The 13,780-nt window shown below is 39.9% G+C and overlaps 1 protein-coding gene across 1 annotated transcript in view; it reads left to right on the plus strand.

Annotated features, from left to right (window-relative positions):
• Positions 1–13,780, plus strand: part of LAPTM5 (lysosomal protein transmembrane 5) — an 81,057-nt gene that overhangs the window by 45,298 nt on the left and 21,979 nt on the right. Inside the window, exons 3-5 of the mRNA XM_077481755.1 lie at positions 8,348–8,421; positions 11,962–12,090; positions 12,182–12,310. Of these exons, the coding sequence (XP_077337881.1) occupies positions 8,348–8,421; positions 11,962–12,090; positions 12,182–12,310 (332 nt within the window). The remainder of the gene's footprint in view (positions 1–8,347; positions 8,422–11,961; positions 12,091–12,181; positions 12,311–13,780) is intronic.

A 13,780-nucleotide genomic window follows, 5' to 3' on the forward strand; every position in this document is an offset into this window, starting at 1 on the left:
TGCCATGTACATTTAGCTGCAAAATGTTACTTAATATTGGTACTGTGTCTTGAGAATGTATTACAATATATTGTCAAAATTATTGAGACGCAGACCTTTACACACACATGTATTTTAATGACATTCCAGTCTTAGTCCGTAGGGTTCAATATTGAGTTAGGACTAGTCCAGGATGTACAGTATGGAAGGTGAACTCACACTGGTTGTCACTTTTTTCTCCAGAACCTCAGTCTCACTTCTAATATATTGGAATGCATTGAAAGTGTAACTCCGAGGTCTCCTTATTGTGCAGATATCAAAAATTAAGAAACAATCTAAGCAGTGGGAAAAAACTCTAGCTGATAACATGATGAAGGCAGAATTCCTATATTTAACTAATCCAAATGAAGATACTAAAAAAGAATGGCTTCTTATCCAACTGCATTATGCAGCAGTGGCTAAGAAGAAGGCAGAAAATAAAAGATTATTTCTACAACAACCATATTTGAGGAGGGGAAGGGGACAAGACACCTATTGGCAACTATTGTAAAAGCTCAGCATCATATATAATTGAAATACAATCATCTTCAAATAAGAGAACTGATACTACCCCAGAGATATTGGAGGTATTCAGGGAATTTTACCAGGCACTATATAAGAGTAGGGTATCTTACCCGGAGGCATCCCTGAATAGATTCTATGATACTATTGATTTACCAAGCATTTCAAATGATAAAAGGGTAGCTTTGGAGGGCCCATTTACATTGGATAAGCTAAGAATTTCTGCATCTAATTTGCCTACCTATCTATCAGCATATAACATGCACTTTTTCCCCTTAAAATCAGGGGAAAATCATGGGTGTGTGTTATACGCTGATCCCCGCCGATCCCTGCTGTTTGTGAGCGGAGCTGATTGTGAGCGGAGCGATCGCCGCCGAGATACACATAGCCGAGTGTACGCGGCTCTTCTCGACTCCTCTCACAGTCAAGCCCAGTCCTGCAATTTGACCTGTGTTATGTCCATCATAAGGCAGGACTGGGTGTGACTGCGAGCGGAGCTGAGAAGAGCCAAGTACACTCGGCTATGTGTATCCAGTCCAGTCCCTGCGATCTCTGCGGCGTTCGCTCTGCTCCGGAAAGTCTCAGTGGCGATCTCGGCAGCGCTCGCCTCGCTCCGCCCAGTCTCAGCAGCGATCTTGGCGGCACATATAAATTCATATAAGGCTGCAATGACAAGGCTGCAATGGACACTGTGGGCAAGGCTGCACTGGGGCAAGGCTGCACTGACAAGGTTGCAATGGACACTGGAGGCAAGGCTGCACTGGGGCAAGGCTGCACTGACAAGGCTGCACTGACAAGGCTGCAATGGACACTGGGGCAGGGCTGCACTGACAAGGCTGCAAATGACACTGATAAGGGTGTATTGATGGGCATTTAAATGTAATTTTTTTTTGCTTAAACTTCCCGCCTAAAAGTTTTTTTCCTTAAAATTCCCTCCTAAACTTGGGGTGCGTGTTATACGCCGATAAATGCGGTAATTATAAAGCACCATGACCAGATGGTCTTCCAGTGGAAATATATAAAAATATGAGGATGTGTTGTTACCTGAATTGCTTGATGTCTTTAATTATGCTATGGAAGTGGGTTCATTACCCACCTCTATGACTGAAGCAGTAATTATTGTCTTATTGAAACTTGATAAGAACCCAAGTAATCCTGACTCATACCGTCCAATATCTTTGTTAATGTCAGACATCAAGCTGCTGGCAAAGGTAGGCGGTTTGATTATCAAGATGCATTTCAAAATGAATTCATTGTGATCAGTCGGGCTTTATTCCTAATAGATCTACAGCAAATAATATCCAGTGTCTATTTTTAAATCTACAACTCCCAATAGAAAACATGGGAAACAGAGTTATACTGTCACTCCATGCAGCTAATTTGACAGTATAGAGTGGGTCTTTTTGTGAAATTGCTTAAAACTATATGGGTTTGGCCCTAGATTTATTAAATGGATAAAACTTTTATATGACTCCCCAAGTGCAATGGTACAGGTGGATGGATGAGTATCGGCCCTTTTTTCATTGACCAGAGGGACAAGGCAGGGATGTCCCCTATCCCCGCTTCTTTTTGCTCTGGTCATTGAACCACTGGCTGAGGCTATTTGCTCTTCTACAAATGTTGTAGGATTTTGTAGATCTACAGGCGAAGGTAAGATAGCACTCTATGCGGATGACACTCTAGTGTTTTTGGGGGATAGTTATCTTATGTTATGTCCTTAATAGAAGTGCAATGGTACAGGTGGATGGATTAGTATCGGCCCTTTTTTCATTGACCAGAGGGACAAGGCAGGGATGTCCCCTATCCCCGCTTCTTTTTGCTCTGGTCATTGAACCACTGGCTGAGGCTATTTGCTCTTCTACAAATGTTGTAGGATTTTGTAGATCTACAGGCGAAGGTAAGATAGCACTCTATGCGGATGACACTCTAGTGTTTTTGGGGGATAGTTATCTTATGTTATGTCCTTAATAGACTTGTATGGATCCTTTATAGGATTCAGTATTAATTGGGACAAGCCAATAATGCTGCTTTTGGACCCTGCGGGTTTGGAGTATCCACACCAGGCTCATCAGATGGCCCTGGTTACATCATTTAAATATTTGGGAGTGATAATTACACTGAATATTACAGAATATACAGATAAGAATATACTCCCTCTTATTGTCAAATTTAGACAACTGAGCAAAACATGGAGTAAATTCCTGTTATCCACGGTAGGAAGAGCGAATTTGGTGAAGATGGCGTGGATGTCCCAATTGCTATATGTATTGCATAATGGTTCCATATGGTTGACGTTATGATTATCTAGGACTAGCGACTTGTTTTTTTAGGGATTTTGTCTGGAAAACCTAGAATTAGCTTTGAAACATTACAACAGGCCATAGATAAGGGGGAAATGCGACATCTAATGCAAGATTATACTTAATTGCATCACAATTGCAACATTGCCATGGCTGGGAGGTTCAGGACCCCACACAGAAGATAATAATATCCCAATTCAAAAAATACCCCTTGGTTCAATTAATAGTAGCTCACCACTTTTATAATTAAAAACATTCCCTACTTTTTACTTGATTCATATAGTATGGGAAGCAGTGGGAAATGTTACTCAGCATAAGGGTTATACGAAACATATGCCTATATGGGATAACTACTACCTTTATGAATTGAATAGACTTTCTGGATTCTTAGATTGGAAAAAAGCGGGCATAATATTTTTGTATCAGTTACATGAAGGGGATTACAAATCCAAAGCTCAAAAATCCAATGACAGTATAACTACTCTAAAATACTGTCAAAGGCAATTTTGGTTACCTGCATGAAACGAGGATTAATAGGAGACCTTTATTCTAATTTACAAATAATAGAGAATACTAGAAAACAAAAAAATAGTTTTATAACCCTAAATTTATTATGCTCCACTGAGATAACAGGGACGCCCATACTTACACTACTAGGAATAATCCCTGATGGAGCGTTAGCGGTAGAGATGCATACTATGTGGATACGATCCTTATATTTAGCACGTAAAGTTATTTTACAAGTTCTTTTACAAAAATGGTCATCTGCTGATCCTCCAACCCATACATAAACAATGGGTTGAGAAACTTAGCTGTATACTTAAAAGAGAAAAATTAACATATAAGCATAGAGGTACACCCCAAAGGTTTAGTAAAATATGGTCATGTTGGATAGAACCTAGTAATCAACTATATGATGGTTTGCCTAGTGGAGAGGAGTGACGGTAGAGGAGATAGATGGGAGCAAAGAGCAGAGGTGTAGGGATGAGGAGTAGAAGAGAAGAAATGAGCATCTAAAAGAAAGTTGCTATAATCTGATTCTTGATATCAGGGGTGAAGTTACAGTAAATGTATCCATATCTCTGTAATATTATGTTTTGTTTATTATATGCTAAGCTATTTTAATCTGAGAGGTGCAAGGTTTGTTTGTTTTGTGTGCTTTCCTATTTCGATACTTTATGGATTCATTTTACATAATATATGTCATTGAATGTATTTTCTTATTTTTATTTTTTTTGGGGGGGGGGGTTATTTATCCCTATGTGATTTAAATATAGTTATTTGTTTGTATGTATGTTTAATAATAAAAATAAAAAAATGATTTAATTGAAAAAAAAAAAGGCATTCTATCAGGTTGTTGTCAGGCCAGTCAGTTGTGCAAGCCAGTCAGGTTCCTCCACCCCAAACTTGCTCATCCTTGTCTTTATGAACCTTGCTTTGTGCACTGGTCAAAATATTTTGGTGGAGGGGGGATTATGGTGTGGGGTTGTTTTTCAGGGGTTGGGCTTGGCCTAGGGTTGCCACCTTTTCTTCAAGTCAAACCGAACACTTTTGCGGCGCACCGCAATTTTTTTTATAGTATAAACTATACATATATTTTTCTACTAAATAACATTTCTAATCATATGAAGTTAATAACAAGAGTCCCCCTTTACATCAGAGTCCACAGAGTTCCCTTTTACATCTGAACTCAGAGTTCCCTTTCACTGTAAGGGGGGACTCTGCAGACTCTGATGTAAGGGAGAACTCTGGGGACTCCAACATAAAGGATGCTCTGGGAATACTGAGGGTGTACACTGAGAACTCTGATGTACGGAGAAGATTCTGATGTAAGGGGAAACACTGTGGCCTCTGGTGTAAAGGGGAACTCTGAAGTAAGGGGTGCTCTGAGAACCCTGATTTACCTTAGTGTATTTACTCAGAGGCAAGAGAGAGAAGGGGAAGACTTCAGTCACAGACAGATGGATGGATGGTGAGCTCACTCAACCCTTGACAGTTAGCACCTCTCATCCAGATGGATTTGAGGCTGCTGGACTTCAAATTTCCAGCCGTCACTTTCCTTTTCTGAGGCACAGTGCCAGGGATTGGAGTGTGGGCAGACAAAGAGAGGTGGGGGGAAGAGGTGCAGTTTGAGGCCTCTCTCCTCTGCCCTCTGTATGTGTTTGGGGGGGGGGGGGTTTGTTAGTGTTGGCTTTGGGCAGTGTGAAAGAATGTAACAGACACTCTCGGCTGAAACAACTGCAGTCAGTAACCCTAGCCATAGTCCAGTCTAAATAATGTGTCCGGGTTTCAGACAGGTCAAAACCTGGACACATGATTCCAAACCCGAACTGTCCGGGTGAATCCTGGACAGGTGGCAACCCTAGCTTGGCCCCTTAGTTCCAGTGAAAGGAACTCTTAAAGCGTCAGCATAACAAGACATTTTGGCCAATTTTATGCTCCTAACTTTGTGGGAACAGTTTGGGGATGGCCCCTTCCTGTTCCAACATGACTGTGCACCAGTGCACAAAGCAAGGTCCATAAAGACATGGATGAGCGAGTTTGTGGACAGATATTTGGAATAGGTAACTTCTCCTCTAAAAAATTTCAAATATTCAACCAGTACTGTCTCACTAGAGGGCTCATGTCCTGGGGCCATTTTAACAACTTTGGATATTATGAGGTTTATTTTAGGCTGCCCCAGATAGGAGATGCTTAGTTTCCTTTCTTGCCATTTTCATCCTCATAGATCCATGCCCATGCTTCTCCCCTCTGTGATCACTGTCTTCCACTTTCACCGATACCTGATATTTTTGCCGGTCATTTTCCACTATACCATGTGTCCCAATACTTTTGACAACATAGTGTATTTTCAATTGCACTGAATATACTTTTGTGTAATTGTGCATTTTCTTGTTTTGTATAACTAAGACAATGCTAATAAAATTGCCCTTAAAGAGGAAGTAAACCCTGATGAGTTTATTTCCTCTTTCATTCCCTGCAAAGGTAAAGCATAATGGACTACTATGCATCGCATAGTAGCCCATTATGTGTCACTTACCTGATACAGGAGCCAGCGAAGTCACCGATGTCCCCTGAGGTCCAGCGCATCCATCTTCTCGGTGGGTCTCGCTGCTCCGCCGCTGTCATTCGGCGAAGCCACGATGATGTCACTCCCGCGCATGCGCACGGGAGCCGCCACGCGCGGTATATTGCCGTTGACGGCGGCGCGCTCAGTGCGCCTGTGCGCCGCTGCCTACGATGCATGCGATGTAGACAGCGGTGCCTGTCTTTCGGCAAATATCTCCTAAAACGTGTAGGTTTAGGAGATATTTCTTGGACCTACAGGTAAGCCTTAATCTAGGCTTACTTGTAGGTCAAAGTGTGTTGTAAGGGTTTACAACCACTTTAATAAAATGGCCTCAGTACTAAAATGCAGGTACCTAACTGTGCCCTCTCTCTGCTTTCTTCCTCCATGTCAATGTTATCAGTGTGTGCAATTATATAGCAAATACTAAATACCTGATATGTTTCATGCACACTCTAAAGTAACTTCAGATTTCTCCTTGTGATTCTTGCTGTGATTCTTGCTGCCTGGATGTTTTTGAAGTGACACATTAGTGAGATTCAACTTACTAATATGCATTACATTACTAATTGTCAGCCCCCCCTACAGCCACAGTGATTGCCAAGAAAATCCAAGACAAATGGTTGGTAAAGCAGGTTTGCTGAGGGGATAGAGGACATACAGTGTGGTACATATATATAGATGGGAGGCCACCAGAGGAAAAGTGGTACAGTGTGGATGATAAAGAGTGGCAGCATATAGCTTGGTGCAAAGAGTCAAGAGTAGAAGAAGCCATAATGGAAATATAAAATATAGCAAATGTATTTATTGCAGGTATTTATATAGCATGAACTATCAGTCCTTGCCCTTAAGGAGTTTTCAATCTAAAGGTCCCTATCTCACATACACATACTAGACACACATACCATTTAACTGATCAGCATTTCTCTGGAGAATAGAAGGAAATGAGAGTACCCAGATAAAGCCCTCACAGGCATCAGGGGAACATACAAACACCATGCAGAACATAGCCTGTGGCACTAAACCCAGGAAAAAAGAGTCACAGTGAAAAAGAGACACAGTGAGAAAGAGAGGACACCACCTACAGCAGAATCAGGGGAAGAATGGAGGGGTGGCACAGTGGAGATGACAGCACACAGCCTGCAGTGAAAAACCAGGGAGGGAGGAACCCACATTAGAGAAGTATAACAGTACAGATAACAGCACACAGCTTGCTGATGTGAAAAAGATATGAACAATTATTAAGAAAGCACTGCAAATGGTTGCACTGATATGCATGTCAAATTCAGTATGTATGATAGCAAAAATGACTGGACTGAACAGGATTAATACAACATACGTAGCAGACTAGATGCAACTTTTTCCAATGAGGTGCATGGAGACCTTCTACTAAGGTGCTGGTGAGCTGGGAAATCATTTTCTAATTTAAACCTACATCCTATAAGTCAGTGATGGTAAACCTTGGCACCCCCGATGCTTTAGAACTACATTTCCCATGATGCTCTGGCACTCTGCAGAGTAGTGGAGCATCATGGGAAATGTAGTTCCAAAACATCTGGGGTGCCAAGGTTCGCCATCACTGCTATAAGTTATTGTGGTTCTCTTTTGAGGCAACACACAAAAAAACTGTTGTTTACAATAGACATACTGTCAATGATGCAATGGTGCTGACTAATATAATTAATGGAAGATAGTATGTAGAAGACTGGACCATCTGATAATAATATATATGAATACTATGGTCCACTGATATAAAATATACATATATAAAAATTGCATTTTTTTGAGTCTACGAAGCTCTGTCTCTTTAGTATTCTTCGGAAGAAGACACAATACGTATTAACCAGATCTCTGGGTTGACAGATATGATGTATCTAAAATCCTGAATTAATATATGGTTATATTATAAAGGTAATACCTATCGATGTTTTTGTACCAAAGTATTAGCTACCTGAAACAATCCACCTTGGAATGGGAATTCGTTGAATAATAATTCTATTAAAAAAAAAAGCACTCCCTTTTGCATGGTCTCTCTGTGTTCTTTTGGGTTTCCTCCAGGTTCTCCAGTTTCCTCCTATATTCTAAAGACATGAAGTGGGTTAATTGGCTCCTGTTTAAATTAGCCCTAGTATGTGTGCACTAATTGGCTATGTACATGTATGTTTTAATCAGAGCAATTTGGGGGGGGGTTGGGGAAAGACCTAGCAACCAACCTTATAAGCTAATTGGCAAGAAAGTTCTATAGAAAAAAGGCTTTAAAGCATATTACACACGGCACAAGAGAGCTGGCCCATAGAACCGCAGAGGCTTGCATACAACTACATGGATATATACATACAAATAAGTGTTTGAGATTTAATCAGTAGCTGTTTGAAAATAATAATCACCTGGAACACACCTTTGTCTTTTTTTTTTTATACTATCTCTCTTTTTTCATCAGATATAATCTCAAGTTATCTTCTGCTTATGGTCTTACTTCTGATCAGCAGTACTTTTTTATATGGAGTTATAGTGGTAAGTGAATCATGTTTTTACACTTTAAATTGATGTCTTATGTTAAAAAAAGAGCTCTACTAATCATTGTTATCAAATAAATTGACCATAAAACAAAAAACTGTAAAAGAAGAAAAAAACACTTACAGTATGTTATGTGTTTGCCAAAGCTCTATAGATATGTAGCACCCACCACCTTTAGGTGGGTGATAATTAAGTAAGTGTTAGGTAAATTTACCAGGTCCTTGCACTTTGAGGCCTGTTTGGTTTGGATGGGAGGAGTGACAGAGAAGAGAAAGGAGAGTGTGGCCACCTGCATTCTGCCCTGAAAGATCTCCCTTACCTTCTATTGAAATGTTTTAGAAGGAAGGCGGGCTGGGGAGAGGGTGCAGGCAGTTTGTATGGAGAGCCCTGGAAGAATCATTAACTTGTATTGGCAGGCCTCGCATATAAACTGGGGGTCACATGTTCCTAGGAGGAGATGGGAGGAGTTGGATCCAGAGCAGCAGCAAGAATGTAACCCACAGGGAGCAGACTTGAAGGCCTGGGGGTTCAGAGATCCCAGTGCTGGATAGCAGGAGCAAAACCTGAAGGCCTGAGGGTTCAGAGATCTCAGTGCTGGATGGTTTCAAGGAAACTAAGTCACCAAGTAACTCTGGGAGAAGTGGACCGGACATCCCAGCTTGGGATGATTCTAGCCATGCAGAGCAGGAAGTAGCTGCCAAGTGAATGGAGTAGACTGGGATATTATCCAGGACTTTCCTGAACTGACGCAGGAGGATCGCAGGAGTCAAGATAGGCAGGTGAGGCCAGGGGCTCTGGCATCCATTTACCATGGTGCTTTTCAGAGAGGCAGCTCATATTTCTCAAATAACCCTGTAACATACTGCAACTAATGCCGTACGATAATCGGATCCTTATTACAGAGCTTTCGAGAGCCGATCATGACAGTTCATCCAATATTCGCTCTGACAAACACGAAAAATTTTCTCATATGATCCCAGATCGGACGATTTTTGTTTAATCAATACAGTTGTCCGAAAATACAATAGAAATACACTACAACACATGACATCACTTCCGATTCTTTAAGCTGCCGTACGATAATTTTCGTAACTTTTGTAACAAAACGTGGGACTTGTATTCGAGATGCCATTCATTTGAATTACACCTCAAATCGCGGTGCGGGTCTGCCGTGATTGTCGCGTGGTAAAACGTGCTGCAATTGCGGCATCGTGGAGCGTGTCGCCCAAAAATAGTTCAGGAGCTACTTTTATGTGACATGCGTCCTGCGATTGCAGCACGTTTTGTCATGCGACACATGCGTCAGACCGCGTTTTGTGGTGTCTTTCAAATGGACGCCACCTCGAATGCGAGTCCCGTGTTTTGTCATTCACACCTTGGTGCAAATCCATGGCAAATCTGCCCGCAATTCAAAGCGTTGTAGTGTGAATACAGCCTAAAAGTGAGAGAAGATCTAAAAGTTTTCGTTGACACCAGAACTGGAAAATAAGGGAAATCTTTCAAAGGGGATATGTGTTCTGATAACAACTTTCTAGGTGGGGATGTCCTTCACTTTGGATACATTTCCTCACACTTTCTGCTTTGTATACAAGACAGACAGTAAATAGAAATCTCTTGAATATGACACAGAGGGGGAAAAAAAACTGTGGATTTGTTTAAATTCCTATTCTATCCAAAATGAAAAAAAATCTGGTAATACAGCTAAATACACAGATGAAATACATACAGTATATGAGAGCAGTTTTACCTTCTAAAAATAATTGTATTCCGGTCCATCCACATTTACACAGTTCTGCCTCACAGCACAGTTCTAGCTGGCAGGGGAGATTATTTTCTGTGCTGCCATTTCACTTTTGCTTACAAACAGTGCATGTTAATTATGGTAATGTACACTGCTATACAATATATATATATTAGGGCTGTTATTGATTAAAATGTTTGTGTTCGATTAATCAATTTTTTATTAATCAATTAATCGACGAATTTTGATTAATTATAACGCACATACAGATCCAACTACTTTTAGCTGATCTCCTTGCATTGCAACTCTGCATTAGTCAGTGGTATATGTGGTATACACTATATACAATCACCCGACACTAGTTAGTTTCCACAATCCATGACTTAACTTCACAGTTCACACAAATACTTTTTAAATTCAAACTGTAGCACTGACGTAAGTAATTTTTTTCTCCACAGTAGCGTCACAATCCCTCCACCTCCGGTCTAACTAATCACTCTCACTTTATGGCATGGACCCCTGTGCAAACAGGTGGTCATGCAAGCGGGTATCAAAAGGGTTAACACGGACCATAAACTTCTCTCGCGTCTCCTTAGATCTCAGCAAGGACGCCAGGTCATGGGTAGAAAGAAAAGATCTAAGTGCTCACCACTTAAGTATAAGATTAAATTTTTATGTTCAAACACAAACTACTCACATAAAGATGATAAAAATACAGCATGTAAAGCTGACAACAGCGTTAGTTCCATAGGGCAGCAGCGGGTGACGTCATGCGTAGCTCCTCCACCATACGCATTACGTTCAATCAGAACTTCAACGTCACTGGACTCCTCCCCCCTTCTCTTCGTTAGCACACGGAGGCACTTTCGGGGTGGGGGGGTCCAGTGACGTTGATGTCTGTGACCTCACCGGATCGCCAACAGAACTCCCTGAAGACCCGGGAGCCGGCGTGAGTACCGATCAAAAGAATTTTGATCAATCAAAAAAATGTATTGATTAATGGAGGAATTAATCTTTAATTTCCAAATTTCCACAGCCCTAATATATATATATATATATATATATATTACACATTCCATAGTCCACAGTCTAAAGTCTATCCCCAATGCGAGCAAAAGAAGGTGGCTATGTTCCTACATATAGGGTGACCAATGAACATAGCCACCCTCTAACAGGAAGTTGGATCACAGCAAAAAGAAAAAAAGGAATTTGGAGATTTTGGAGGAGAGGCTCCAAGGCTGAGAGCAATAAAGGTACTATTCTGAGCTAAGACTGCATACTTGAAAATATTTTTTTTAAAACCAGAGTTTAGTGTCACTTTAAGGTAAGCTCTGTTGTGATGTACTTTGCAACCTACATTTTAAATGTTTAGAAAATCTCTTCTGCTACATAGTTCATTTCATCTAACTAAAATGTAAATTTTATTCAAAAATACATTGAATTGAGTTAAAGAGGGTTTATCACGAGTCTCAGATCTCGATGTATATGTGTCTGAACACATCTGTTAGTGTCTAGGTGCATAATTATCTCTGGTTCTGCAATCATTAAAATTGGCGACATGATCTTGGGATTTGCCAGTCTGAAAATCTTTATACAGTAAATTAAATCTCAGCATCAAGTTATGTTCGTTGTATAAAAACAGAAATTGGAGGCCTTTTGTTTCAGAATCTTATAGAACACCTTTAAGGGGCCGCTGTGTTTGCTAAGATAGTCATATTGTACAGTATACGATGAGAGTCTCTTTAAAACAAACAGATAACTGTATTTATTTTTTCCTTCTTCTTCCTGTGTTTTAGAATCACAGATCTTTGGTTATTCCATTTTTGGCTTTGCAGACAATGGATTTGATCCTAAGTTTTGTCATGTTCTGTAGTTTTTACAGCGATATGCCTTCCAGCCAAACATCTATCACAGAAGACAAGATGGTGCGTGATGTTCTCCAGTACTGTTATTAGCACTCAATTATTTTGCCTTTACTTTACTTACATCCATAAAACTCTTGTCTATTATTTTCAGGTAATTCTCGATCCTGACACTCCAGTTGGAGTACAGAAAGTTTGTGAAATGTGTCTTAGACTGTTGACTTTTTGTAGTTGCTTTGTTGAAGTGCCAACCTATATTGATCTCAAGGCTATAAGCTACATGGTAAGTAACAAGCAAAAGTTTACTTTATTTATAAGAAGGGTAGGGGGTGTGATTTACACCCTAATTTGAGTTCACTCTAAATTCACAATCTAATATAGAAGATATATCTTAATTTCATTATGACCATTTCTTTAATTGGTTATTCAAAAGAAAGCACAAGCCAAGGTAACAGGTAAAAACTACCTGGCAAATAAAATTCCATACTTTAAACCATCAGTCGTGCACCATATAACAAAGCTGTTGCAAAGATACCAATGAGCCAGTGTGCAATTTTATTATGTTTAATGAATAGGGGATATTTATATTAGAATGATTACTATTGTTGTTCATAATCGCCATCATCATCATCATCATTGTGAAACAACTGATTCAGAGTTATGGTTTCCTTCAATAGCTTCCTTTGTTATGTTCTGATCCTGACCACAGGTCACCATCCCCTGCTTCCATTCTTGCATTTTGACTTCATCCGACATCTTGCTCTGGGTCAGCCAGTATGTCTCCTTCCACCTAATGTTGTTGTCTGAATCAATTTTTGTCTACGATCTCCAACCACCTCTTTAATTAGATCAGAACATTTTCAAATATTTATTTAATTATTTAAGAGCAATGCAAATGATTTATGATAATATAAACTCATTATATCTTTCATAAAGGTTTTTATTTCTTGATCCACACATTCCATTTTCAAGTACACCATCCTATCAAATATATCCAGCCTTTCCTTATATTATTGTGACCAGCTTAAATATTCAGTTTTATACATGACAGATAATCAAAAGTCTTATATAGCTGAACTTTGGCTGTCTTTCTCAAAAGTTTGAATTTCAATTAATTTGTGCATGAAGATCTGCTGCCAATCATTACACCAACTTCAGTTCCGTCACCAATACAATTGTCTGATTCTACCTATTAGACCTTTAAGAGAAATATGCCATCTGTATTTGTTCTTATGTCCATGTGTGAGCAGTGGCTTTCATCTTCTTCATTACTTCTAGCATTAGTCATGTACTTGGTTTTCTCCTGATTAACCATACATTCCATACTACATGCTGTATTTTCTAGTGCCTTTGAGTTTAGATTTGGGTGTTTACATATCTTGCAACAGTGTCAGTTTTATCAGAATATACTAATACCTGTTCTTGTTTGATAAAGATGTGGCCTGTTGTTTGCATTCCTAGCTTTCTAAAATTCTTTCCAGTGCCACATAAAAGAGAAAATGTGCCAATACATAATCATGCTTTAATCCAGGAGTCTCCAAACTTTCTAAACAAAAGGGTCAGTTTGCTGTTCTTCCGACTTAAGGGGGGCTGGACTGTAGCCATTGGGAGTTAAAAAGGTACTGAAGTCAGTTGGAATAAACAATGTCCCATCTTTGGTGTCAGCGGCCGCAGTTTGGAGACCACTGCTTTAATCCATCAAAGCAGATTTAAATACAATCACCAAATTCTCTTTTAACACATAATGTTATTT

Source organism: Lithobates pipiens, unplaced genomic scaffold (genome assembly GCF_037356315.1).
Source record: "Lithobates pipiens isolate NorthernLeopardFrog02 unplaced genomic scaffold, aLitPip1_a1.2 Scaffold_16, whole genome shotgun sequence".
Classification (NCBI taxonomy): Eukaryota; Metazoa; Chordata; class Amphibia; order Anura; family Ranidae; genus Lithobates; species Lithobates pipiens.